This window comes from Carcharodon carcharias, chromosome 19, assembly GCF_017639515.1.
Source record: "Carcharodon carcharias isolate sCarCar2 chromosome 19, sCarCar2.pri, whole genome shotgun sequence".
In the NCBI taxonomy this organism is placed as follows: Eukaryota; Metazoa; Chordata; class Chondrichthyes; order Lamniformes; family Lamnidae; genus Carcharodon; species Carcharodon carcharias.
Window position 1 is genome coordinate 12,796,370 of NC_054485.1, and position 27,088 is coordinate 12,823,457.

Genomic DNA, 27,088 nt, shown 5'->3' on the forward strand with positions numbered 1-27,088 from the left:
ATTGACCTGCCAGGGGAAACAATTTCTCCGTAGTTACTTGGTCAAAACCCTGTCTGTTCTCTCTCTGATCTCTCAGATAACTGAAAGTCCTTCAGAGAGACCTTACCAAATCTTTTCCCTAAATCGGCCTCAGTTTTCCTGCCTCCCCCAGTGGACAGCATGAGTGAGTTGATGGTCCAATCAACTGCACAGGGGTGGGAGATTTTTCCAGCCAAGGGGAGATGGGATTGTGCATGTGCAGGGAGTTAAGTTTCCTGAAATTGACACTGGATCAGGATCCCAATATCATCGAGTCCATGTTTCTAAGCAGTGGATTCTGAGGCCAACGGGGAACCCCCTTGGATCTGGGGGGAGACCAATTCAGGCAAATAAAATGGCAGTTTAGTATTATTTTAATCTTCAATTTTGGATTTCCCAGCCAGGGCACCTGTTTCCCAATCTGTTGAGCAACTTGCTAGTGTTACCAAGGTGAGAACATAGCGGGAAGAGTTACTGGCAAGCTGGGAAGGTTTAGATAATTGAAACTGTAGGGCTGCAGCCATAGCATGTAAGTGGGATGGTGAAAAAGTCATATGGGACACTTGCCTTTATCAATCGTGGCATAGATTACAAAAGTAGGGAGATCATGTTGGAGTTATATAGAACCTTGGTGAGGCCATAGCTGGAGTTCTGGTCGCCACATTATAGTAAGGATGTGATTGCACTGGAGGGGGTGCAGAGGAGATTCACCAGGATGTTGCCTGGGATGAAACATTAAAGTTATGAAGAGAGGTTGGATAGACTTGGGTTGGTTTCGTTGGAGCAGAGAAGACTGAGGGGCGACCTGATCGAGGTGTACAAGATTATGAGGGGCATGGACAGGGTGGATAGGGAGCAGCTGTTCCCCTTAGTTGAAGGGTCAGTCACAAGGGGGCATAAGATCAAGGTGAGGGTCAGGAGGTTTAGGGAGGCTGTGAGGAACAACTTTTTTACCCAGAGGGTGGTGACGGTCTGGAATGCACTGCCTGGGAGGGTGGTGGAGGCAGGTTGCTTCAAATCCTTTAAAAAGTACCTGGATGAGCACTTGGCACATCATAACATTCAAGGCTATGGGCCAAGTGCTGGTAAATGGGATTAGGTAGGTAGGTCAGGTGCTTCTCACGCGTCGGTGCAGACTCGATGAGCTGAAGGGCCTCTTCTGCACTGAGATTCTGTGAAAATATGTACTCTCTTCTCCTGCAAGTGAGTATCCATAATGGCTTGTGTGCAGAGGAGGGGAGGACAAAAGTTATGGCAGTGGACTAATGGTACCAATTACCTATGGGCAATCTCTCTCTGCCAAATCAGTGGTGAGAGAATTAACCCAATCCTGTACCAAGTTTGGTCTACCCACTGAGATCCACTCGGATCAGGGCTCAAATTTCATGTCCAAAATATTCCAGGAAGTCATGGGTAACCTGGGCATGACCCAGCTGAAGTCTTCAATGCATCATGTAGATCATGAAAACAATGATCAGGGTGTACTGCCACGAGTAACCCCCATGACCGGAATAAAGGACTGGGTTCTCTTCTGTTTGCTACAGGGACTCAGCCAATGAGTCCAGCGGTTTTACTCCGTTTGAATTAGTTTACAGGCACCAAGTGCGAGGGGCCCATGAAATGATTCAAGGAGGGGTTTTTAGAACAGGAGGAGGAAGTCTCCATATTAGACTATCTTACATTGTTCCAGGAGCAAATCATGAGAGCCTGTGATGTGGCTCGAGAACACTTAAAAATCTCCTAGACAGCTATGAAAAAACAGGCCATCAAACATGCCAGGGCCCAAATCTTTCAGGAGACCAAGTGCTGGTGCTCCTATCAATACCAAGTGAACCCTTAAAAGCCCGGGTCAGTGGCCTATACAGGGTAGCAAAGGAGCTCGGGGAAATAAACTACCTAATTGACACCCCAGATTGGGGGAATATACTATCTAAGCATGATAAAGCAACATCACAGTCGAGGAATTTAAAAGATTTAAAAGATTATCACAGTCGAGGAGGGGGCAAGCAGGTAACAGTCTGCCTCATTGCCACTGACCTAGAGGGTGAGTGGGAATGAATTGGAGGGAGACATGGGTGGGGCCCACATTGAACCTTCTACCCAGCTAACCAATACCAAGATACTTGTTTACAACCTAAACTCCTTATTCAGCCAGAACAGGGAGCAGACTTGACGAGACTGTTCACTGCATTTAAAGGCTTATGCAGAGACAAGCCAGGCAGCACCAGACTAGCTCAACATGATGTGGAAGAGGCCCCTCTCATAAGGCAACATCCCTATCATCTAGGCCTAGGAAAGCGGGCCCAGGTTCAGGAGGAGATTAACTACATGCTGGAGCACCAACCAATGGAGCCCAGCAGCAGTAGCTGGAGCTCCCCAGTTGTGCTGGTGCCCAAGCTCCACAAGGTTCTGCATTGACAACTAGAGAGTTAATGCAGTGACCAGAGCCGACTCCTACCCAAGACCCCAGCTGGAAGACTGGGTAGGTGAAGCATCCTAGGTTACAAAGGTAGATTTGCTCAATGGATACTGGTAGGTTCCCTTGACTGTCAGCTGAAAGGGAAACTCCGCCTTCATAACTCCAGATGGGTTATAACCAGTGTCAAGCTATGCCACTTGGATTCAAAGACTAATGAACCAGATAGTGGCGGGCTTATCCAATTGCATAGTGTACCTAGACAACCTTTTAAAGTACAGCAACACGTGGGAAACTCATCTTGTACATTCCAGATGAGGGTTTCCTAGTCATTCTGTCAGCTGGTGAAGGATCTCTCTCTGTTGCTGGAGGCAAAGATCAGCAGAAGCCACAATCTAAAGGAAATAGGACAGACTTTCAGCAGAACCAAGTGTCTTTAAACTAACTGCAAAATTGCCAAAAGTCACTCTACCAAGGTCACTCAACTTAACGGTAGCAAATTACTACCATCTACACCTCATGGATAAGCCAAAGACCAATTTGTTGAAGCTTTTATTTAGACTCTTCACATTTCTGATCTGTGAGAATGTGTTGCATTTTTATTATTTTTCCCCCTCGGGTTTTAGTAACTAATAAACTTAATCTTTTTGACTCAAACCCCTGGTTAAATTGGCTCCTTCTTAAAAATAAATACATTTGGACTGGGAAAAGGTATCCATGTGGGAAGGGATCCCTTTAAATTAACCTTGTTGCAACCAAGTAGCAAAACAAAATTGCATATCGCTCAGGAAGTTAATAAATTAGGAGGCCAGACTTAACACAACATAGTGTGAAAGACGATAGGTAGAAGGCGATTGTGAATGTTGATTGAGGTAGGGATTCGAGGGAGAGGAGTGGAGCTGCAAGGGTGTGTTGACCTGAGGAATGCTGTGCAGAACGCTGGGAGTGGCAGAGTGTGAGGCTTGACACCTGAAAGTGTTATGCTACTCACCGGTTATGCCTACCCAAGGCCCTTGATCCTCTAGGTGCACCAATATGGAGGGACCACTCACCGATGCAGACTTCCTCAGCCAACTCCATCCACATCATCTTGCTCAGGAGAGGTTTTCTACTTCCCACCCTTGGAAGTGTTTGCCTCTCTGCAACCTCTTCAGCCAAGGAGTGAGACACCTGGGTAGCAGATTCAAAATCCAAAGTGCTTGTGAGCCCTTGGAAATCCATGACATGGTCCCTTTAATTCTTTGACAGAATAGGCATTATCCTGCTCACCCTCCATGGTTTATAGGAACTGGACAGCCATGGCATTAGCATCTTTCAGCTAATCTGGCCCATTATTTAAAAAAATCAGGTCCTCCACCTGGAAATGGTCCTGCCATTCCAACAGGGACCAAGTGGAAAGGTTCTACCCGACATCTCTGGACCAGATAGATTTTGACTAGAGGACGATTTCCCTCCCCCACATATATCCCTATGATATTTTATAAAAGACTGAAAAGGAGCCTCACCCCCACAATAAAGGGAGGAAAAAAGAGAAAACCAGCTAATCTTTGCTGTAATAATCAGTTTATTGGTTCAGTCAAAGTTTGTGTCCATTATAAACCATTACATTAAAATTAGAAATACATTACAATTACAAGTCAAAACACTGATAAGATGGTCTGATCTTATATCGTATATACATATGCACAGTATACCCAGATCTATATTTCACATATGTACATACACCAACTCAAGTAATGCAGTCTTTCATTAATTTTTTTCATATTAAATTCTTAGGTGAGCCCTCAGAAACCCACATGCACAGAAACTAACCTTGATGGACTTTCAACCAGATTAACCATTTGGGGAGCAGGGAGGGTGAGAGAGTTCACTATGCGTACCAAAAAAATTGCAGACTTATTCTTTGTGAATAATTTCTACACAGGTCAACTCTTCCCCCATTACTTGGGACTGTGATACCAGACTGTTATCACCAGGCTTATTAAGCACGCTGGCTGGAACCGATACACCATGGTAAAAATGGCTCGATACTCAGAATTCAAACTGTTCCCAATGCTCATGCTTCAGCCTAGTGTTATATAGGTCAAGGTGCTCTTTCCCAAGTGACTGGGCATTTTTTCATAATTCAGGAAGTCACTAAATATTACATATTGTAGAATTCCTAGTGACACTGACTTAAATCATTAGATTACACACAACAGCAATATAATTGAAGCCTGAAGGCAACTGCAGCACTTGGCTGTCACATGTCGTGCTGCTATGATTCAAAAAAATATTTACTGATTGCAGTCTCAAAGATATGTACCACAACATTTTAAAAGCTCTTTCTCACCTCTAAACATTTCCAACAAACCATTTTTGTTTATAAAAGGTGCAAATAAAGAGAAATTAAATATAATCTTCCAAATATGAAAGAAATATCTGCACAGCAGTTATTTAACCCTTTGGGTACTGTACACTCAATTTCAAATTGCAATCTCATCTGGAGGTGGTACACCAGCAGTCTGGGCTAGCATCACTACCACATCCCACAAGGATGGTATATCATCTTGGGTGTTGAGTGATCCTCCTCCTCCCCCTCCCCCCCCACCAAAAACAAATTTAATGATAATCTTGAATTTTTAATTCCTTTAGTCAGCTTTTTTGATTCTTCATCCATAACTTCCTATTCCCCCTTCCCTAAAGTTCACTCTTCTTGCCCCTCCCAGAGCTTCAAAATTGGAGAACTCCTTAACCACCTTTCCCTTCCTCTTGTAGCTATGTCTGGCTTTTAAAACCTAAACCAATTGATTTATTACATCTTTCTTTAGGATTTGTGCTGCCCTGCTAGCCATATATTCAAGCTTCTTGGAATTAAGATAACCTTATTATGGATTCACACACTGTTTGTGAGAAATCTAGAGAACTGGGAATAATTTAGTTCACAGTATTCGTCTAAAGGACTAGAATTTAGTTTAATGTTGATCAAGACTCCAGTTAGTATTTGTTGCAATGGGTCAAAGATTAACAGGTAATAAGAATTGCTGTTCAGCTGTTCAAACAGAGTTGCTCTTCCAAAAGAGGAAATGAAAATAAGGTTCAGTCCACACAGTATCAACAGCATTCCCAATGCCTTTCTCCTGGCTAAAAACAGCAAGGTACATTCACATGAAAAAAAACATGCAGTCTTAGATCTATTAGTACAAAATTTAAGTTGTGAATGGTCCTGATTGTACTTTTTCATTAAGCACTTCATTAAAGACTTAGTCTGTAACAATTTGTCAGTTCTTGTGTGGAATGTAGCAATCTTTTCTGCCAATCGATTGGACTGAAAGTGGGCAAATGTCCTTTTCCTTAAAAACCTTTTTGCAAATGGTAGCTGCAATTCCCTCAAGCTCTCGAAGTATGAACAGGTTTTCTGCCAAATTTGCAGAAAATAAAAACTGGAGAAAAAGTGGTTCAGTTTGATAGAGTTTTAAGTAGAATCTTGGTGCACTTTGCTGCTGGGGTGGAGTTCATCTACCATGCGAGTCACTCTGAAGAAAGTGCTTCTTAGCAGTGATATTTCAGGTGGAGAGTCATCCACAAGACCTTTTTTGTATAGTATGGGCAAGCTGAAGGGAAATTGTGAATGTGCACTTGTCATACTAGAGCAGAGTTGATGGGATCCTTTCACTATGTTGAATGCTGAAATCTGCAACAGGAAGACACTTACTCCTACAGAAGTTCTCTTCAGCAAGAGAGACTCGGGACAACTTATGCAGTAAGGTGCACAATGTGCAGAGGGTTTCTACCTCATCCGTTCTTTGCTTTTTTTTTTTTAAAAGGGGCAGAATAGTCCACCTAGTTTATTATAGGTAGTTTTCATCTACAGGTGGAACATAGGAGAATCCAAGGAAAGCTTCAGCAGCCTCTCTGGCACTGGCACTAATTAGAAAATCTTCAGGCGAACTTGCAACTGAGGTTGGAACTGGTTGCTGGGTAAATTCTGGGTCAAAATGTTGCAGATCAGTGGGCCCGGACTGTGAAAGACAATATAGAAACATGTTAAAAGAATTTTGCCACTATTCATAAGGATGGTCACAATAAATGTTTTGCAATTAAGGTCTGAGCATTGGTGCAGAAAGACTTAATACATTCACATGGAACTCTTTCAATCACGATTTGACTTTGACATAAACCATTTAATTTAAATAGGTTGAAGTCTGGTTAGATTAACAATAGGTTCCATCTAAACTGGTTAAATGTTTGTAGGCTAATAACCAACGAGTCTAATATTAAGAATGGAAAAATATACTCAAGCAAATCATGAATATCTGGGCCGATGTGACATTAAGCCATCCATACAGGCAAGCATGGGATGCATTATTTATCCAACCAACAATGGATGCCAAGGACATGGAATTGAAGATAGAACAACTTAATGATCAAGGGTAAAAATCCAGGGTATTGCTTCTTGGGAATGCCAGCCACAGTAAGTGCCATCCAGACACTTAACAGGGCAACAACATCTAGGATCAAGGATCAAAGCCCCTTGGGGGCCAAAGCTCCCCCACTGTTAAGAGCTGCCAGCCAACCAGGGGCCAGCAACTCAATTGCTCAGCAGCACTAATGCTGAGGCAGTGGCCACTGCCAGTAATGCAAACATCCTAGGCCCATGGTCAGAGGGACCCAGGCCACAGATGCATGGTGGCAGGAGGCTCTCAGTGGGGACGCCACCCCCACCTTTCCCCAATGTTAGTTTCTGATTGAAAGGCCAGAGTGCCTTTGAACAAGGGACCTCCCACCCAGGTGCCTAAAGCAACCCAGACAGGACATGCTTGAAGACCAAAAAGTAAACCAAGTCCCCCACCCACCACTGAATGATTACCAGCAGCAGCATGGAGACACCTTAAATGGGTATTCATTTTCCATTAAGGGCTTCAATTGGCAGTGGGACAGGAAGGCCATCCAACACCCTCCCACCCAATTAAGTGCCCCCACCTCAAATTCAGCATGGGAGAGAGGGCATTAAATTTAAGTTAACAGAAGATGCTTTGTCTGACTGTACCAAAAAGCTCTTTTGATATTCAGCAATACAAGTCCATTGAAATTCATACCATTTATAGCAGATGTGTTCACGTCAATGTGATTTGTCCACCAAAGTAATGGTCAGTATAATGGAGTAGCACTGACAGTGCTCTACTAGTGTAGATACTGAAAACAGGAACTATATCAAATGAAATACTAGAAGTCCTTGCAACTGAGAAAAATGATTCTTTCATTAAATCACACTCTGAAATTGTGAATTCCTTGACTAAATGTGTTTTTGGCTGGCAGAAAAAAAAATTCTATTTGGAGCTATTAAAATTCCTTTTAAAAAGTGCCACCTCACTCATTACAGCACTAATGGAGCAAATTACATTATAACTCATGCACTAGGATTAGTGAAGATGTTTAACGTCAACTGCCAGAGCTGGTGTACTTTGGCTTTAAATGGTGAAGAATTGCTTAATGCACTTCTTGGTTAGAAAATATCTAGTCTAGTTTTAAAAAAAGTTTAATTTTTTTAAAAAATCCTGCTTGTTGTTTGGCACTAAAGCTGAAACATTGATAAAAATCATATCTGCAAGATTGTGGATTTCTAGTGAAAATCAACTTTCTGCCCAAAATGAAATAGCCTTCGAAACACTACAACCAGCAAAATCAAAACTGGTATTAATGCAAATGGTGATCACCTTTTCATCATTTTAAAATTGTTTTTTTTAAGTGGGGACTGTGCCCCCAATATTTTAGAACTAAACAGCAGCAGTTTTTTTTTCCAAAGAATATTCAAATGTCACTATGGTGGTGCCCTTCACTATCAGGGCTTTGCACACAAATTTTTGCCACTCGCTGATCAGAGATAAGCTAGATGCCTTACAACAGTTCTAAGAAATTAGAATGTGTCTTAAATGACTGCACCTATCAGAGCTTTCCTTTTATTTCAGAAAATTCCATAAAACAGCAATATCAATTCACAGCTTGCCGAGCTTACAGCAAGTATGTAGTTAAAACCAAAGAAGTAACCATAGCATATTGTATGGTTATACATGTTGTAACTAAAAAACCAGTCTGAGCAACTTGCTCCAATTGTTAATAATAGATTCTGGATGCAAGTGCCAAAGTAATTGCACTGTAACAAGATGAGAGCAGCTGATTCAAACTGCTTGATGACCTAACTGACTGATATCAGCAGAGCCTTTTCAAATTGAAAAATACAACTAACAAGATGCAAACAATCAATTCATTCTTCAGGACCTTTCACTGATACACTGCCCAGCATAATTTCACTGTTGGATGAGACTGGATTATACCTGACTTTCAGTCCTGCTCCCTTCTTCACCCCACCACCCTGCTAGTAAATTACATGCTGTTCACCCCACCACCCTGCCAGTAAGTTACGTGCTTTTTAAATTCAAAGGTAGCAATAGCCACATTCCAATAACTAGCCCTTTGTGAACTGTACAGTAAAATCTATTAGTGGATCAGAGTCTAGTGTTAGAAGATGGTGACAAGAGGGATGTTCCAATGTGAAATGTGAAGATTAAGCAGTTTATTGTGGAACATACATTCTAGTCTTAAAATTATGCTGTGCCTCTAAGATAATGAAGAGGAGAGCTTTAGAAAATATGCCCAAGTGTCTAAGCTTATATTTCACCATTTCAAGGCTTTTCACAATACAGAGAAGCAGCTACTTGGAGGAAAGCATCATCAGGCAAGGGAAGAAAAAGCCAAATTACAAATATAATTGAAATTGGAGGAATATAATTTGGTTTCTGAAATACTGTTTTCCACCACCCACCCTCCCAGCAAAGTACTATCCAGGTCAAAACATTTACCAAAAATACTCACCACGGTTGGGACAAACGGAGGAGAGATTTTCTTAGCCAGGAGGTCATCCCAGTTAATTGGTAAAAAGAAGGAATGGAACTTCAGCTCCAACTGTGGAAGATAAACAAAATGGATGATTACAAAAAAAATAGGTTAACCACCATTAACTGTTAAACAGTATTTGGCCCCTGAAGTGTTACAGAAGCAGCTTAGGATCAAACGTATTTCTGAAGTATGATTGTGTAACTGCCAGCTCTTAGAACTGTTGAAAGGCATCTAGCTTATCTCCGATCAGCAAACGGCACAAATTTAAAGTGTGCAAAGCCCTGATAGTGAAGGGTGCCGGCATAGTGGCATTTGAATATTCTTTGGAAAAAACACAGTTTCTACTTCGTTCTAGGTATTGGGTGCACAGTCCCCACACTAAAAAAAATGCTGAAGAAAAAAGGCGATCATTATTCATTTGCATTAAATACCAGTTTTAATTTTGCTGGTTGTAGTGTTTTGAAGGCTGTTTCATTTTGGGCAGAAGTAGTTGTGATTTCCCACCAGAAATCCATGATCTCACAGGTTGATTTTATTTTAAATCAAGAATATTTCAGCTTTAAAATGCCAAACAAGCAAGCTTTTAAAATAAAATGTAAAAACTTTAAACTAGTCCAAATATATTTTTATCCAGTCAGCAGCTGGGCAGTTGGATTTGGTTGCTTGATGCCCCAGGAGGTCAAATAGCTCAACTTCACTCTCAACTCGAGCAGCTGCCCCCTTAGGCCACTGAATGCTTGGAAGTTACAAAATCATACCTCAAAAGGGACAATGTCTTCACGGTATTTAAAAAGGGAGGCAGAGAGAAAACAGGGAATTATAGACCAGTCAGCCTGACGTCGGTAGTGGGGAGAATTCTAGAGTCCATTATAAAAGATTTAATGGCTGAGCACTTGGAAAACCAGTGGCAGAATCAGAGAGTCAGCATAGATTTATGAAAGGGAAATCATGCTGGACAAATCTACTGGGATTTTTTGAGGATGTAACTAGTAGAGTTGACGAGGCGGAGCCAGTGGATGTGGTTTATTTGGACTTTCAGATGGCTTTCGACCAAGTCCCACATAAGAGATTGGCATGTAAAATTAAAGCGCATGGGATTGGGGTTAGGTGTATTGAGATGGATAGAAAACTGGTTGGCAGACAGGAAACAAAGTAGGAATAAACGGGTCTTTTTCCGAATGGCAGGCAGTGACTAGTGGGGTACCACAGGGATCGGTGCTGAGACCCCAGTTATTCACAATCATTATTAATGATTTAGATAAGAATTAAATGTAATATCTCCAAATTTGCAGAGGACACAAAGCTGGGTGGGAGGATGAGCCATGAGGAGGATGCAGAGATGCTTCAGTGTGATTTGGACAAGCTGAGTGAGTGGGCAAATGCAAGGCAGATGCAGTATAATGTGGATAAATGTGAGGTTATCCACTTTGGTAGCAAAAACAGGCAGGCAGGTTAATATCTGAAGGCTAGTAATTGAGTTGAGGGGGGTGGGGGGGAGGAGGATGTGCAACGAGACCTAGGTGTCCTTGTACACCAGTTGAAGGTAAGCATGCAGGCAGTAAAGGTGGCAAATGGTATGTTGGCCTTCATAGCCAGAGGATTTGAGTACAGGAACAGGGATGTCTTGCTGCAATTGTACAGGGCCTTGGTGTACTGTGTGCAGTTTTGCTGCAATTGTACAGGGCCTTGGTGTACTGTGTGCAGTTTTGGTCTCCTTATCTCTGAGGAAGGGTGTACTTGCTATAGAGGGAGTGCAGGGTTTACGTGACTGATTCCTGGGATGGCAGGACTGACAAATAATTGGAGTCGGTTAGGATTATATTTGCTGGAGTTCAGGAGAATGAGGGGGGAAATATCAGAAACCTATAAAATTCTAACAGGACTAGACAAGGTAGATGCAGGAAGTATGTTCCTGATGGTGGGGGAGTCCAGAACCAGGGGTCACAGTCTGAAGATATGGGATAAACCATTTAGTACTGAGATGAGGAGAAATTTCTTCACCCAGGGAGTAGTGAGCCTATGGAATTCATTACCACAGAAAGTAGTTGAGACCAAAACGTTGTATCCTTTAAAGAAGGAGTTAGATATAGCTCTTGGGGGCGAAAGGGATCAAAGGGTCTGGGGAGAAAGCAGGAGCAGGCTATTGAGTTGGATGATCAACCATGATCATAACGACTGGCGGAGCAGGCTCGAAGGGCCGAATGGCCTACTCCTGCTCCTAGTTTCTATGAAAGCAGGATTAGGGCATAAATAAATTAAATTCAAATCAACTTTAATAGAATCTCTAGAGTCTGAATGTTGCAATTGAAACGGGCATAGTAACACCACAGGAAGAGAAAGGTAAAGGTGGATTGGCTTAAAAAGGGGGTGAATTATTACTTGCTTCGAGTAGTAAACCAAACAAATTGAAGAATACAACTGAATGATATTTCAGTCATCACTACAGATAAATATTAGTTACACTGTGCTGAAATTTTAAGTAAAAAAGTTATCTTGCATCTGAATGGTTTGACATTACCAGAGAATCCTGCCTTCGATATACTTACAAAGTCATTCTTGGCCCCCAGTCGCTGCACTCGGTCTTTTTGGAGCAGGCCTTCCAAGAGCGTGTGGGCAGAATTTGAAATGTTGGTTTTGAGCTGCAGTGGCTTGTGCAGGATGTTGTTGTACATTTCAGCTGTGTTCCGGCTATAAAATGGGGGCTGTGATAGAAATGATTAGATTAGTATGTGTGCAGATTCACAACCAGCTTTGGGTGAAAACAAAGTAAGTATCAAACAGAAAAAACATGAATGAATGTCATTGCAGTTTCAGGCAGGCAACAAATCAACATTTAAAGATATATGTTTACTCTCCTAATGTAATTATATAAAATGTGATGGGATGCAGTTATTCTCCCTATACCCTTATATCAACCTGAAAACACTGTAGCCTTTATCTACCCAAATCACTCTAGCATTCACTTTGCACTTTCCTGCCTAGTCTACTTTACACCTTCCCTTGATAGTGGTGTAGCCTTCAGTTACCACCACCCTACACAGATCTCTCCACACAAACCTCCTTGCCACCACTTTTAGTCTTCAAAAACCTCCCAGACCCAACTTCTCTAGCCACTCCTGCTTAGCTTTGCTGCAAAAAAAGTATTTGGGCATATTTTACCAATCTAATGTGCTGTTAATGGACAACATCTTTTAACACTAGGAACTCAATTTTAAAAATCAGAGCAAAGCAAATTTGGAAAATAAAATTTTTTTGTCAAATATTTCAGAGTTAACTTCACTTAGTGGTAGCATTCTCATTTGAGAGAGATGGTGAAGGGGCCAAACTCCACTTCAAACAGTCCCAATTCTCAACGCTAGGTTGATTTCCAACAAGGCATCATGCCTCATCCCCATCAAAAAGGGCTCTTAGACCTGGGCCAGAATTTTCCCCAACCCCCGTTGGGGGAGTTGTGCGAGGGGGGGGGGGGCCCCAATCGGTACCCCCGATTGGGGGATGCGCCGCCATTTTACGTGGGCGAGCCAATTAAGGCCCATCCAGCCTCACATGGAAGGGCTGAGCACTCCGTATGGACCGGGGGGAGGGGTGAAGATTCCCTGAGAGATTGCCTGTACTCTTTCATGCATGTGTGCAAAAGAGCGCAGAGGTCCCCCAAGGCACAAAAAGGTGCCTCAAAGAGATTTGTTTCAGGGCTATAAAGTTTTAAAAAGGTTTTTAAACACTTTTAAAGCAAGGCCCCCTCATGTGACATTATCACATGAGCTGGGGCATGTCAAAGAACAAAATGTATAAATTTTTATTAGATTTTAAAACACTTCATGAAACCTCATCCCACCCGTGGATGAGGTTCCATGAAAAACACAAAGGCTGCCTGGGCTCTTCAGCTGCCCCACCCACCAACCTTAAGGTTGGATGGGCAGCTCATTGAACTGAATTAATTAGGTTATAAACAGCCTTAGACAGTGCAGCGGGCACCCAGCTGACTCGGCTGAAAATCTAAATGACACATGGTGACATCGGGATGCATGCCCGATGTCATTTTACATGTCAGCGAGTGGGCCCCACCCCTGCTCGCTGACAGGAGAATTCTTCCCCTGGTTGCAGCTCACCCAAGCGGGATTATTCCAAACAGGGCAGGCTAACTCAGGTACTCTCCCCAGCTGTTCTTGGAATAGTGCTGTGGGATCTTTTATGTCCACTCGAAAAAGGTGACCAGGCCCATGGTTTAACCTCCCATCTGAAGGGTGGCACTGGACAGAAACAAACACTCAGAACTTGTGATTTACCAGCTTAGATTTCATGCTCGTTTCTCTAGAGAGGCTTGAGCCCATGCATCTCTGACAAAGGCAAGAGACCAAAGCACCTTTCCCTGCTCACAATGGCAAGATTATGAAATGAAACCTTTTATTTACCAGAGTTCATTTGGCCTTTGACATAACCCACTGTATGATTTATTTAAACAGACACCTACCAATCCATACAGCATTTCATACAGTACAGATCCTAAGCACCACCAATCAACTGTTCGATCATAGGCTTGCTTCTGTAACACTTCGGGGGCCAAGTACTGAAATACAAACATTTATATTAGATACATTTGCAAGGTGCCATAGGCCGCATTTATGTTATATGCTTCAAATGTCTTTTCATTAGGGGAAAAGAGATTTAATCATTGGCTCATGCCCTGACACCAGATGGGATGAGTTTGCAATAAACATTGGCCCCTGATTTTCTGATACATATTGCTGTCAGTGATGCATTCCTACCCCAGCACATGCGCAAGACTTCAAATTAGGCTGAAGCCCTGATACCACTTCAGCTTCCAACAGTCATGAATTCCCTAAGTAATTAGCTTTGGTCCATGGGGGAAACCATAGGCATTTCCCCATGATAGAGAGTAACAATTGATTATAGTTTGAGGGACACCATTCCACATCAAGGATGGGGCAGGGTATGGAGGCAGGCCATGAACTACAGGATTGGACCTGTGCTGTTGGCATTGTTCTGCACCATACTAGCTGTCTTAAGCTAAATAACTCCCATCAGCATCTTCCACATTTCAGTCAAAAGCTCTCAAAAGGCATTGGATCCCCAACTCCACTCAGGGACAAGTAAATTCAGCTAATACCGGTTTAGCTCATGGGTCCAATCAGGAAGTCACAAAGAAAGATGTTGTGCTATGACATCATGAACAACACAGGAGGATTTCCCATTTTTTTTTTTGTTGTTTGTAGCCAAGTGGTGAAATGTGTTTAAAAGGAATTTGGCGGGGGGTGGTGGAGGAGAGAATTTGATCTCCTGATTCTCCAGCATAACTTTGCAAAAGATTTTAATATAATCTCTCCAAAGTTACAACAGTGATCAAGTTAACAACTGCCCCACACCACCCACCCCAAATTCCACATCAGGGAAAATCTCTAATATGTTTATGGTTTTAATAGAAACAGTAAACAATATATTCAGAGGTGAGGACATTTGTGTGTGCTGTGTAGAATATTCTCCATTAAACAGATATTGATTTTGTAATGCATGGTGCACAGAGGGACTCTTTGTGCAACGTTTACAGAGACAAGCACAGGGCATCTTCCCCACAGGTGTCTGTACACATCTGGATGTAATGCAGCAGAGCAAGTCTCCAAACCTGCAATGTTATACAATTGGAAGGAGGTTTCTGGTCACTTGCCTCTGGGGTACCACAAAACGTGGAGGTTGTTCCATTTGGTTCTACTCCTTCTTTGCACAAGCCAAAGTCTGTTAGCACAATGTGACCCTCAGAGTCCAGGAGGATGTTTTCAGGTTTCAAGTCTCTGCATTAGAAAAAAGTGCACATTTAGTAACTTACATTATATACAAAATCAAATAGATACAATTAATGCAGGAAAGTTGACACTTTTAGGGCCAGTTGATGAGAAAAGTGTGGAAGAACTAAGTCCAGGGCATGACTAAGGGAGAAAAAACAACCTTCATTTATATAAGACTTTTAATATGGGTAAAATGGCTTGAGATGGCCCACAGTGTAAGAAAGGACTGAATATGCAAGAAAGTAAATTTTAAACAACTGCTCCTGAAAAGTTAAACTGCAGCAGTAAGATGAGTGGCAGTGTTTCAAATTGGGGAGGGTAATTCAAGGCTAACGTGAGGAAGCCTTTTCTCCCCACCACCTCCCATTCAAGAGTGAACATACAAAATGAAATTTTGGGTTTGTCAACAAACCCAGGATGGTTTAAAAATTTTGGGGAGTGATTTTATCCTAACTCCCCATGGAGGAAACCCACAGGATCAGGTGGAACACTGATTTTATATGCCATCCAATAACACTCACCCTTTACTTCAGTGGAATGTAAAAATCAGCCTGAGTGTTAAGCCAATGTTGCACCTGATCTAATCAGTTTGCTGGTGGACAGATTTGGTTAAAATTACCCTCTTCAATTCCATGAGGAGGAGGAGGCACTATAAATCCATTCTGAACAAGTGTGAGATATCAACTGAAAGACTCTTCATCCAAATTTACCTTATGATCCACAAGCAATTAACAAGAGTTCAAAACTGAAGCCTTTAAACTCATGCCTTTTAAAGAGATCGATTCTAAGATTTGCATGCAATCACTTTTCAATGGTATGTGATCTGTGCATACCTTCAGAATTGCATGCATTTCATTCCTTGCAGTTGACTAATCAAATTGCATTATGGATGTACAGTCACTCAAGTGCACAAAAAGGAACAGAGAATATTGAGCCTTTCTTTATGTAAACTGACTGACTATTGGCTGGTTATAGTCACATACCTGTAAACAATGTGCAGGGAGTGGAGGTAGCCTAGAGCACTGGCAATCTCTGCAGCATAGAACCTTGCCCTGGGCTCCAGGAACACATGCTCACGCTGAAGGTGGTAGAACAACTGAAAAAACACCAAAAAAAGGTTAGCCTTCCAAACATTTACCATGATTAGCTACTTTCTTAACACAGTCAACTATAGGGCCTTGAATGGGTCAAATAATTATGGTCAGAAAGCAGGAAATTGCATGGACAGGATTTCCATTGGGGTTTGGCATGCCCTCAAGTGATTTTATGCTGTGCCAGACAGGGCCTCTGACAAGAAGCCAACCCTTGCCCAAGTAAGGTCTTTAACGACACTCATGTGGCCATTTTCCCACCCAGGCTCAATTTTTGGGCTAGCAGGCAGATACCAGTTAAGGGGGTCACAGGGGAAATGCCAGAAATAGAGACGGTTGGATCTTGGGCAGGAAAGTGGTATGTTTTTTTTTTGGCAAGGGGTGGGGCAGGGTGGGTGGTTGAAAAGGAGAAAGATGTGGGTGGTGCCTTCATCAGAAGCCCCCTTCTGACTGGGGGTGCCCTCCTCTTAAGGCCCAGTGGCCTCTGGACCTTCCCTCACTGTGCCCTGATCACTGAAGGCATGCCAAACCCCAATGGAAATCCTGATCCCCCAGGCATTCCCAACTCCTCCCATCCTGGGACCCCTGCCCCTTACCTTGCCCTTCAGGTCCCAGGACTTTGTGCCAGGTAGCTCCCTGCAGTGCCTCTTCCAGCACTGTGCTTGGAGGGTCTGGAGCGCTGCAGACCAATCGGATTGGCTAGCATTTCTCCAAGGCAGGACCTCCTTCTGAGCAAGGGGCAGAAGTCCTACCTTATGTCAAATCAAGTTGGAGTGCATGGGACATGTTCCCTCCTGACTCTTCAGATGGTCGAGGTCAAGCCCCCATCCTGAAAATTCAGGCTCATGTCAGCGTATATTCATGAATATCCAACAAGTAGTCCATCAGGAATTAATGGCACCCAACAGATTTCTAATTGCTTTGGAATTATAACACTGAAGCGAAATTGAGATTTACAATAGAACAGGCTTGTTATTTTCCCACAAATTAATCCTTTCCTCACCCAATTTGTTCCTCTTACCTCTTCGGTCCTAAAAGCAAGGTCACCAAAAGTACCCAGATAACCACTCTACATGTGATCCTACACAACAGGTTAGTCCAGGGGATAACCTGATGTTATCCTCTGACATACAAAATATTTACTTCTGACTGAAAGACAGGTTTTCCCCATCCTAATGGAGCAGTGTTGCAAATTTTTGGCCTACATATTGTTCTGGGTGAAATCTGCTAACAGATTTGGGGGGCCGGGGGAATCTTAACATATCTAAGAAATGCTCAACAGGAAGATAGGCAATTGTGCTTTGCACAGCTTCAAATATAGCAGAAAAAGAAAGACTACAGAATATCTACTGGCTTGAAAAAGGTTCTTATAGAACCAAGTACACAATTGCTATCTAGTTTAAAAACTTAGTGCACAAAATTTAAACGGGTGCACAAATCACATCTGACTTGGTAATTGGATTTTTTTTTTGGCAAGAGGAGGGCACCCCCCAGTCAGAAGGGGGCTTCTGATGAAGGCACCACCCACATCTTTCTCCTTTTCAACCACTGGTGTCTCCTCAAAACAATTGACTAAAGTAGAATCGATCAACCTAAACATGTGTTATCAATGGGTTATGCATTCACCCAGAGGAAATTGCAGCCAATCCCAAATCTGGCTGCTGGAAATTCTCAAACATGTGCAGGAGTCTGAGCAGCAGTGAGAGAGCTGGGCAATGAAACCAGTTGAAGTATTCCAACTGGTGGCCTAGCCCAAGTTAGCGTGTTATCAGATACAGAACCTGGAATTTCAACCTGTGTGGCTTGAGCCATTAGCAACGTAGCCATTTAGGCATTAGAGGAGTGGAATATTAAAGGATTCCCTTCTGTTTTAGAAATTAACATGTAATAGCTACTTACTTCACCACCGTTCACATAATCCAGGACAAAGTAGAGTTTGTCTGTAGTTTGAAAGGAGTAGTGGAGCCCTACTAGGAAAGGGTGCTTCATATTTTTCAGGAGGACGCTGCGCTCAGCCATGATATGTTTTTGCTGAGAAAGGAAAAAACATTTAGCCAGGTATTGAAACAGTATATGTCATTCCAACTGATACTTGGGGCAAGAACCAAGCTTTCAGCAAAACCATCAATTCAGCAGCAAGGTTTCTGCTTATCTCAGTAGCACTGTTAAACAGTGGAATTTTCCACTTGAGGCATGTCGACCACACCCAAGGTAGCAGAGAGTTCAGCTTTACTCAGGTCTCTGCCATTCTTTCAATGGCCACCAGGGGACGTGCGACAATAGTTGTCTCCACCCGAGACCTGGGGCTACTGTTCCTTACATTGCAACTAAAGTTAAGCAACCGGAGCAGGCAATAAAAGTTTCATTGTGTCATTCTATAATGCTCCCAATATTGTAGGCTTATTCCAAAACCACTTAAACAAAAAAAGGGGTGCATTACTGCACCAAATTCTCCACCACCCTTCTGTTTTATCTGCTGCTTCTACATCATTCTAATAATGAAATTAGAAAGCTCACCTCTTTCTTCTTCAGAATCATCTTCTTCTGCAAAACCTTTACTGCAAAATATTTCTCAGTTTCTTTGTGCTTGGCAAGAAGTACCTAGAATGAATGATGTTCACATTCTCAAATTGCAATTGATACAGAAATGTACATGTCTCTCCATAATGCTTTAAACAGCCAAGCATTAACTAAAATTTCAATGACACTACTGATGGCTTATAAACCCTATCCATTGCTGTCAATCAGGAACTTGTACTAACCTTTCCAAAGCTGCCTTTTCCAATTATTCGAAGGTAGTCAAAGTCTGAAGGCTTCACACTGTATATATTAAAAAAACTATTTTAAGGCAGGAAATACAAATATTAGACTCTTGCCCTTGTCCTTCACATAAAAAAGGACCTTATGTTGGCAAAACCCCAGAAACAGCCAGTTCGTTGTAAAAACAAAAAACTGTGGATGCTGGAAATCCAAAACAAAAACAGAATTACCTGGAAAAACTCAGCAGGTCTGGCAGCATCGGCGGAGAAGAAGAGTTGATGTTTCGAGTCCTCATGACCCATGACAGTTGTAATGTGGGAAACGTGGCAGCTAATTGAAACTTGGGGTTAATTTTGGCTTTACATGACTGTGTAAAATGGGCAATATCGAATCAGCTACCTGTTATACATCTTTTGGGATTTCCAATTCCACTGAGATCTACCTAATGCAATAAATGCACAAAGTTAAAATTTCACAGCCCTCCTCCATTAATTTCAAAGCATGGTTTAATTCAGTTTATAGTCCTGTTTGGTTATTTCTGGTAACAGGCCCTCTGTATAAAAACAAAAAAACTGCAGATGCTGGAGGGCCAGTTCTACTGAAGGGTCACGAGACTCAAAACGTCAACTCTCTTATTCTCCGCCGATGCTGCCAGACCTGCTGAGTTTTTCCAGGTAAGCCAGTTAGTTGTGCTTGGCAGAGAAATACTGGAAACAGTATAAATAGTCCCACCAGATCTTTAATGTCCTTTTGAACCCTTCAACAGGAATTATTTTAGATTTTATTCATCCCTACCAAAGATAGTACACCTCTGACAATGCTGCACTTCCTTGGTACTGCCAACCTAGATTACGAGCTCAAGTGGACTTGAACCCACAACTTTCTGATCCAAGTCAAATTAATTAACATAATATTTCTACATGTAGAAAATATTGTTCTTACCTATAGGGTGTAGAAAGGTCAAATTCTTCTGAACCAAGACTTGACTGCAGGAAAAGAAGTGGGAATTGTTAGATTTGCAATTCAAAATGCATGGAAATATGGAAGTAAAAAAAAAAAATTAAAGGCAGATACTCACTCTATTAGAATTAGAATAAGATTCTGCTTCATCTGGTTGGTTTTGGTCAATTTGTAAGAAAACACAGACATCTGGGCTGCAAAATGATTATTTATTTTATTTAATCTACAACATAACAGAAGTTGACAGCATCATGACAGTTTTGAGCACCCTATTACCCAAAATATGCTATATCAAAGGTAAAACAAGTAGCCTTCACTTGAATGACACTAACAAATTGTACTGTTCCAAGCTTGCTTTCTGGGCCAATTTAAAAGCAACTCCCTCAGGGTGGAGCTATTTCTCAACTTTTAGTCTTCCAGATCCAATATGTTTCAAAGAAAGAATTCATTAAGCATGGTCAACAGTTCCAAGCTTGTTAATTTGATTAATCATTCCATTCCACTCAATTTCAGACTACAAAATTAATAGAAAAAAAAACCACTTATTTATATAGCAGTTTTCACAACCTCAGGATGTCCCAAAGCATTTTGCAGAAGTGCAATCCACATAGTAAAGGAGACATGGCAGCCAATTTGCATACACCAAGCTCCCACAAACAGTAGCATGTGGGAATGACCAAATAATCTGTTGCGATGCTGACTGAGGGATAAATAAATATTGGCCAGGGAACCAGGGATAACTCCCTTGCTCTTTTTAAAAAAGTGCCATGAGATAATTTGTGTGTCTGTCTGAGAGCAGATGGAGCCTTCATTTAATGCTTCACCTAAAGACACACCAACCTTGCAGCAAGTATTGTCTTAAACCTGGTCTTAACTAAGGACAGTGAACAATGCAAATACTCAACCATCAGAAGAATTGCATGCGTAACAATGAACTGAAATTATCTATTTTTTTAAAAATCACTTACTGCTGGCAGATCTGTGGGTTAGAGACCAACTTCTGTATGAAGTCATTCAAGCCAATTTTACGTTGCTTTATAAAAGCTGGAAAAAATTAAAATACTCATTAATCTCAATTTGAAACAGGCTTATATCCTTCTAATATGTTAAAACCCAATAAACTTAAACACCACCCTGTTGAATCATTTAGTCTTCATACTACAGAAGTTAGTGTATAGGGAAAGGAATGTTCATTACAATATGTTACATAAGTAAATATGCCAATTCATGTTTCAAAAGAAGAGTCCTGGAGGATGTACAATACATTCCAGTCAGGTCACAACAATATGCGGTTTTAGACTTAACCAAAGTGATTAAAAAATTGGAATTCCCAAATGATAAAGCATTTGTTTAAAATTAACCATTAATTGCATGACAGAAACTGACCAAGTGTCTTGGGACGCTGCCAGTTCATCTTTCATTGTAGCCCTCCTGCTTAACAGCTCAGGAGAGGTCATTCAAATTTAAGTGGTCTATTCTGCCATGATGATTCTATGATAAACCCACCATAAAATTAAGAGACAAGTGCTGAGAACCCCTAGACACTAACACAGGTGCGATGTCTTTTTATTTTAAATGCTTCATGCACTTACTAAATGAAACATACCAGTTAGAAACACAACGATGCCTCTCATTTTGGAATAGGTGAAATCGCTTGCGGTTTCAGTCACAGCCATGTTGTTAGTATCAATCCACAGGAGCAAACGGACCGGTTGCAATGGGATGGAATGGAATGGAATGGATCGGGATGGAGATGTCTTAACCGGAATTAATCCCTTTGAAATTGGTACCAGCCTCTTGCAGCCTGGGACCGGCGGACTGAACACCGCGCCTTGCCCGTAGCGCCCTTCTTATACACCCACGCACAGAGCGTGCTGATTCCCCACCGCCCCCTTTAGAATACGTCACAATCGTTACTCCGGTAACCGTGCTCAGTGACGCAGTGGGAGGGGTACGGCGGGAATCCCCGCCCTGTCGACGCCGACGATTGGTTGCTTGCAAAGTGGAAACACCGCATTCGAATCGCTGTCCCGGGAAATGTCAATCAAAATTCATGAAGCGGGTGGTGCTGCCGGGCTGGCGCCTGAGCGGAATTACCATGTGGGGTGGGTAGAGACTTGCCCCCAGGGGACAATTGTCTGACGAAGCCCTGAACGTCTAGTGATGCATTCTTGCTTGCAATTCAGGGTATTTAAATAAAAAGGCCTTACAGCGAGATAAGTTAACCAGTCAAAACACACATTTTGCTTGCACATTAAAACCTGCAGACGCTGGGAATCAGAGAAACAAGACCAGAAAATGCTGAGCACCCTTCGATGGAAGCTTTGAGAGGCTCGCTCATTATTCGGACAAAATGCATTTTATTTCCAACGCCGTCTGCTCTGGGTTTACATTATTTCCTAGCAACCTTTCGCAGAGCTGCCCACATTTGACGGGACGTTTGCACCTTTCATTTCCCCCACCCCCATTTCCACGCGTGGATTACAGTGCCGCGGGCAGCTAGAGATTTTCCAAAAATGGGAGGCTTGACAGGGTTTATCACCTTGCGTTCATACAGTTTCTGAAGACGACTACTGGGAGTCGAATCAATTTGAAAGCAGCTCGGTCTGCACTAACAGAAAAACCGCGGGAAACACATTAATATTGAAATAAAATCGGGGCCGGGGATGTTATGTTATGAGCACCGAGTGCAGTTCTCCCTTGGGTTTAATCAGGTTTTTTTCCCCCCTAGACTGCTTTCATTCATCAGGAAGTTAAAGCTGCTTAAATCAGATGTTCCGTATTAATCTGCAGAAAGAGCATCCGGTTGGCGTTGCGGTTGTTCACACACACTGCCTACTGGCGTAATGCTGCATGTTAGAACAAGCAAGCCTTAATGCAATCAATAGAACGGTACAGCGCACAAGGCGGCCATTCGGCCCATCGTGCTGTGCGGACTCTTTGAAAGAGCTAGTCAATTAATTCCTCCGCTCCTTTCCCCCCTCCCCTCCCAAAATAACCCTGCACAGTTGGTCCTTGATTCCCCTTTAAAAAACATTTGTGCTTCGTGTACTTCTAGAACTACCTTTCCGCTCTTTTTTGTGTGTCCATACTTCTGCAGCTCGTAAGAGGAGGTTGCTTTGAATTAACTCGTCTCTTTAACAAGTCAGGACACGAGGGGGGAGGGAAGCGGCACTGCCTCGTGGTGCACATATTTAAGAAAATATCTTTAAAACGGTCTAGACGATCTTCAGTATTTGCATTTCCCAACTTCAAAACTTGTGGGCAAAGTTCATATATGCGTTGGCAGCGGTTTCTAGTCATACATCCCGAGGATGGAAATTTACTGAGGGGGGGTTGAGTAATCCAAAAAAAAACCCAAAAATATCTATACTGAAGGTCACAATCTAGTCCAGCCGGAAGAGCATTTCAAATCCGCTAAGGAGCCTATGTTTGCGTTGTATGTTCTTTATTCATATTGTCTAGATTATCACTGTTTATAATCAAGTGCCAAAGCCGCCCCGTTACCACAACCAACATAAAACCTATACAACACTGCTCGACATTTAATATTAACAGTGAGCCTGTTAATCAGGCATTCGTTTTTGAGAACGTACACAATTATCTAATCTTCATTCAATAGTCATAGAACCAACATATCGTGAATTCAAGGTCAAATATCTTTTGGATATTCCAGAAATTATTTTCCTTTCAATTGCTCTGCCCGAAATGTTTTGTGGTCGCGTACCAGACGAAAAAAAATCAGATTTTCCTCAATCAGCACCGAGTTTCTTGCTGCTAAAACAAAACGCAACCGTGTAATTCTCAATGAAAAATACTGTTCTCACCAATGAATGATGATTTTGCACTAGCCGTTTTCATGCTTGTTTCTTCTGGATGGATCCCTCTGCACTGCCCGCGTTACTTCCTGCATCTTGATCTTATGCAAGGCACAAATCGTTCTGTTTAATGGATTGCCATTAGCGCCCTGTTATTAGACTAGACCACCTAATTGAAGGTGTCTCATTCGATTTCCGTGTTGAAATGTGGCGATTAGGAACAAATAGGAAAAATAGCAGAGAAGCCAGACCGATTCTTATGTCAAACTTACCTATATACACTGCGATTGGGTGCATGCTCCTGCCATATGGGAAAATAACATGGGAGTTGGACGAATTGGGTCTGTACTTCAAAGAGCTGGCACAGGCATGATGGACTGAATGGCCTCCTGTTGTATTGACTGATTCTATGCTTGTGTATCACCACTCCACGTGTCAATGTAAATTCCTGTAACAGAATTTGTACTGGAGGTAAAAGCAAAAAACTGCTGATGCTGGAAATCCAAAACAAAAATAAAAATACCTGGAAAAACTCAGCAGGTCTGGCAGCATCTGCGGAGAGGAACACAGTTAACGTTTCGAGTCCATATGACTCTTCAACAGAACTAAGGAAAAATAGAAGAAAGGTGAAATATGAAATTAGTGAAATTAATACTGGAGGGGCAGGTTCCCTTGTTAGTGCCTCAGGCTTTATTGGATCATCTGAACACTGCATACAGGAAGGTTTGATGGGAAAGATTGCACACAGTTAATGGAGGCTGCCCCATTTTCCATCCATTTGAATGAGCAGATGGAATATTGGACGGGTTCCCTATGGGCAACCAATCCTTCCTACCTGACCACCCAGTTGAGATTTGACCAGCATATTCCATAGAATTAAAGAAGATATATGAGACAGAAACAGGCCATTTGGTTTAATGAGTTCATGCCAAAATTTATGCTTTACTAGAGCCGCCCCCATTCTTCCTATTCCAATTCTATCAACATAAACCTCTATTCCCATCTCCCTGGTGCTTAAACCCTCCCCTTAAATGCATATGTACTATTCACCTTAACCACTTCCTGTGGTAGTGAGTTCCAGATTCTCCACTCTCTGAGTGAAGATGTTTTTTACTGAATTCCTGTTGGATTTCTTGGTGACTATCATATATTGATGGCCTCTTGTTATGCTTTTTCCTCAACAGGGAAACATTCTCTCTGTGTCTACTCCATCAAAACCTTTCATAATTTAAAAAACCTGTATTAGGTTTACCTCTCAGTATTCCCTTTTGAAGAGAGAAGACCCAGCTTGGTCATGCATTCCTGATAGGTATAGCCTCATATTTCTGGCATCATCTGTGTAAATAGTGTTTGTCTCCTCTCCAGTGCCTCAATATCCTTTTTATAATATGGCAATCAGAACTGTACAGTGTGGTTTGGCCAAGGTTTAATATAAGTTTAGCAAATCCTCTTTACTTTACAATTCTACCCATCCAGAATAGTACTCCAATGCGGTTTGGCCAAGGTTTAATATAAGTTTAGCAAATCCTCTTTACAATTCTATCCATCCAGAAATAAACCCTGGTGTTTGTTTTTTAATGGCCTTATTAACCTGTCTTACTGAATTTAAAGATTTGTCTATTTATATTCCCAGATCCCTTCGCTCCTTGACACCATTGAGACTCTTGTTTTCCAAATAAAATGTAACCTCCTTATTTTTCTTACTAAAACATAATACTTCCCTCTTACCTGTGTTGGAACTAATTTTCCACTAATGTTAGCAGGGAAATCTGACCCAGCGGATCTACAGTTTTTTAACTGAACTTTGCTGAATCAATGTCAGGTTCCTGATCTGCAGCCTGATCCGTAGGTGAACCTAATGTTTACTTCAGGAATTAATGGCAATTATATCCTGCAACCTTAAAAAGATATGCATGTACATGTTAGCAGCAGAACACCTTGTTTTTCATTGTACACTGTTCCTGTCAAAACTTAACAACCACAGAGCCATGGAAAATTCACTGGAGAACACTAGGGTCTCATATTTCAATTGTCATATATTGTTACAGATGCAAAAAAAAGTGTAACAAAATTCTACTACAATTTTTGTTTTCTGAAATTGGGATCTTGCTCTACTCTGAATTACTAGTCCGGTAACATAACCATGACCACACAGTGTTCTCAAAAACTGAAGGTGCTGTAATAGCAAAATTATGTTCTCATTGGGATGAGTCTTAAGTGTTCTTGTAGCTAAATTTCAAAGGTTTTTTTCTTTACTGCTTTGCTTGTTGAACCTTGTCTGTGGCACAGGGCAGATTAGCTGAGGCATAATAGCTTTGATAGTTTGCAGGCACTTAGCTAGTATTTAGCAACATCTGCACGTGCCTACATGTTTTGAGGAGAAGGTGTTCTGAGATGTGGAAGATACATAACCTCCAGCAGGCACAAATTGGTGCTGACAAAGGTGTATCTTATATTGAAAGTAGCTCCCCCTACACATGCCTTTACCTTGATGAATTTCAATTTCAGCAAGCGGAAATTCCTGACACTACCCTCCTTTGCATTTTCTGAAGAAACTGCATGAGGCTCAGAGGTAGCCAAAACAATTAACTCATTGAAAGATAAAAACAGGAAATGCTGCACATACACATTGGTTCCATCAGCAGCTGTAAAAGACTCCCTCAACAGTTGGTGAGCACTGCAGGAACTGAAGTGCAGAGTGGACATCAGCAATAACATTAACTAATTTTATAACTTTCCTCTTTTTTATGGCTAATCAGCCGGCTTGATTGATACCCCATCCACCACCTTCAACATTCATTCTCTCCACCACCGATGCACAGTAGCAGCAGCAGTGTGCACCATCTACAAGATGCACTGCAGCAACTCACCAAGGCTCCTTGGACAGCACCTTCCAAACCCGCAACCTCCAGCGCCTCGAAGGACAAGGACAGTAGATGCATGAGAACACCACCCCCTGCAAGTTCCCCTCCAAGCCACTCACCATCCTGACTTGGAAATATATCGCCTTTCCTTCGCTGTCGCTGGGCCAAATCCTGGAACTCCCTCCCTAACACCACATGGACTGCAGTGGTTCAAGAAGGCAGCTTACCACTGCCTTCTCAAGTGCAGTTAGGGATGGGCAATAAACGCTGGCCCAGCCAGCGTCACCCACATTCTGTGAAAGAATTTAAAAAGCATCTTATAAGTTTTTCCCCTCTAAACAGGGGGACATTTATTTACCTTTTGCTTGATAACACTGCTAACACTAGCAATCCAATGTCTCCTTCTTGTTATTTTTTTAAAAAAGAACGATCTGAAAGAGCAAAGGTAGTTTAGCATTCTAGATTTTTTAAGACTTGTTTCTTC

At 42.0% G+C, this 27,088-nt stretch overlaps 1 protein-coding gene across 2 annotated transcripts; it reads right to left on the minus strand.

Annotated features, from left to right (window-relative positions):
• Positions 1-3,980: 3,980 nt before the first annotated feature.
• On the minus strand, positions 3,981-23,806 carry LOC121291441 (serine/threonine-protein kinase Sgk1-like). 2 transcript variants are annotated; one of them, XM_041212604.1, is made up of 13 exons: positions 23,750-23,806; positions 20,891-20,966; positions 20,041-20,116; positions 19,905-19,948; positions 18,965-19,022; positions 18,720-18,803; positions 18,102-18,233; positions 16,095-16,207; positions 14,994-15,117; positions 13,782-13,877; positions 11,857-12,012; positions 9,287-9,376; positions 3,981-6,435 (listed from the first exon to the last, which is right to left on the minus strand). In XM_041212604.1, exons 1-13 carry the CDS (start codon positions 23,781-23,783, stop codon positions 6,265-6,267), a joined length of 1,254 nt encoding a protein of 417 aa, XP_041068538.1. In that variant the 5' UTR covers positions 23,784-23,806; the 3' UTR covers positions 3,981-6,264. The 2 variants fall into 2 exon arrangements, with proteins under 2 accessions (XP_041068538.1, XP_041068537.1); XM_041212603.1 differs by lacking the exon at positions 23,750-23,806 and adding an exon at positions 21,529-21,769.
• Positions 23,807-27,088: the final 3,282 nt, after the last annotated feature.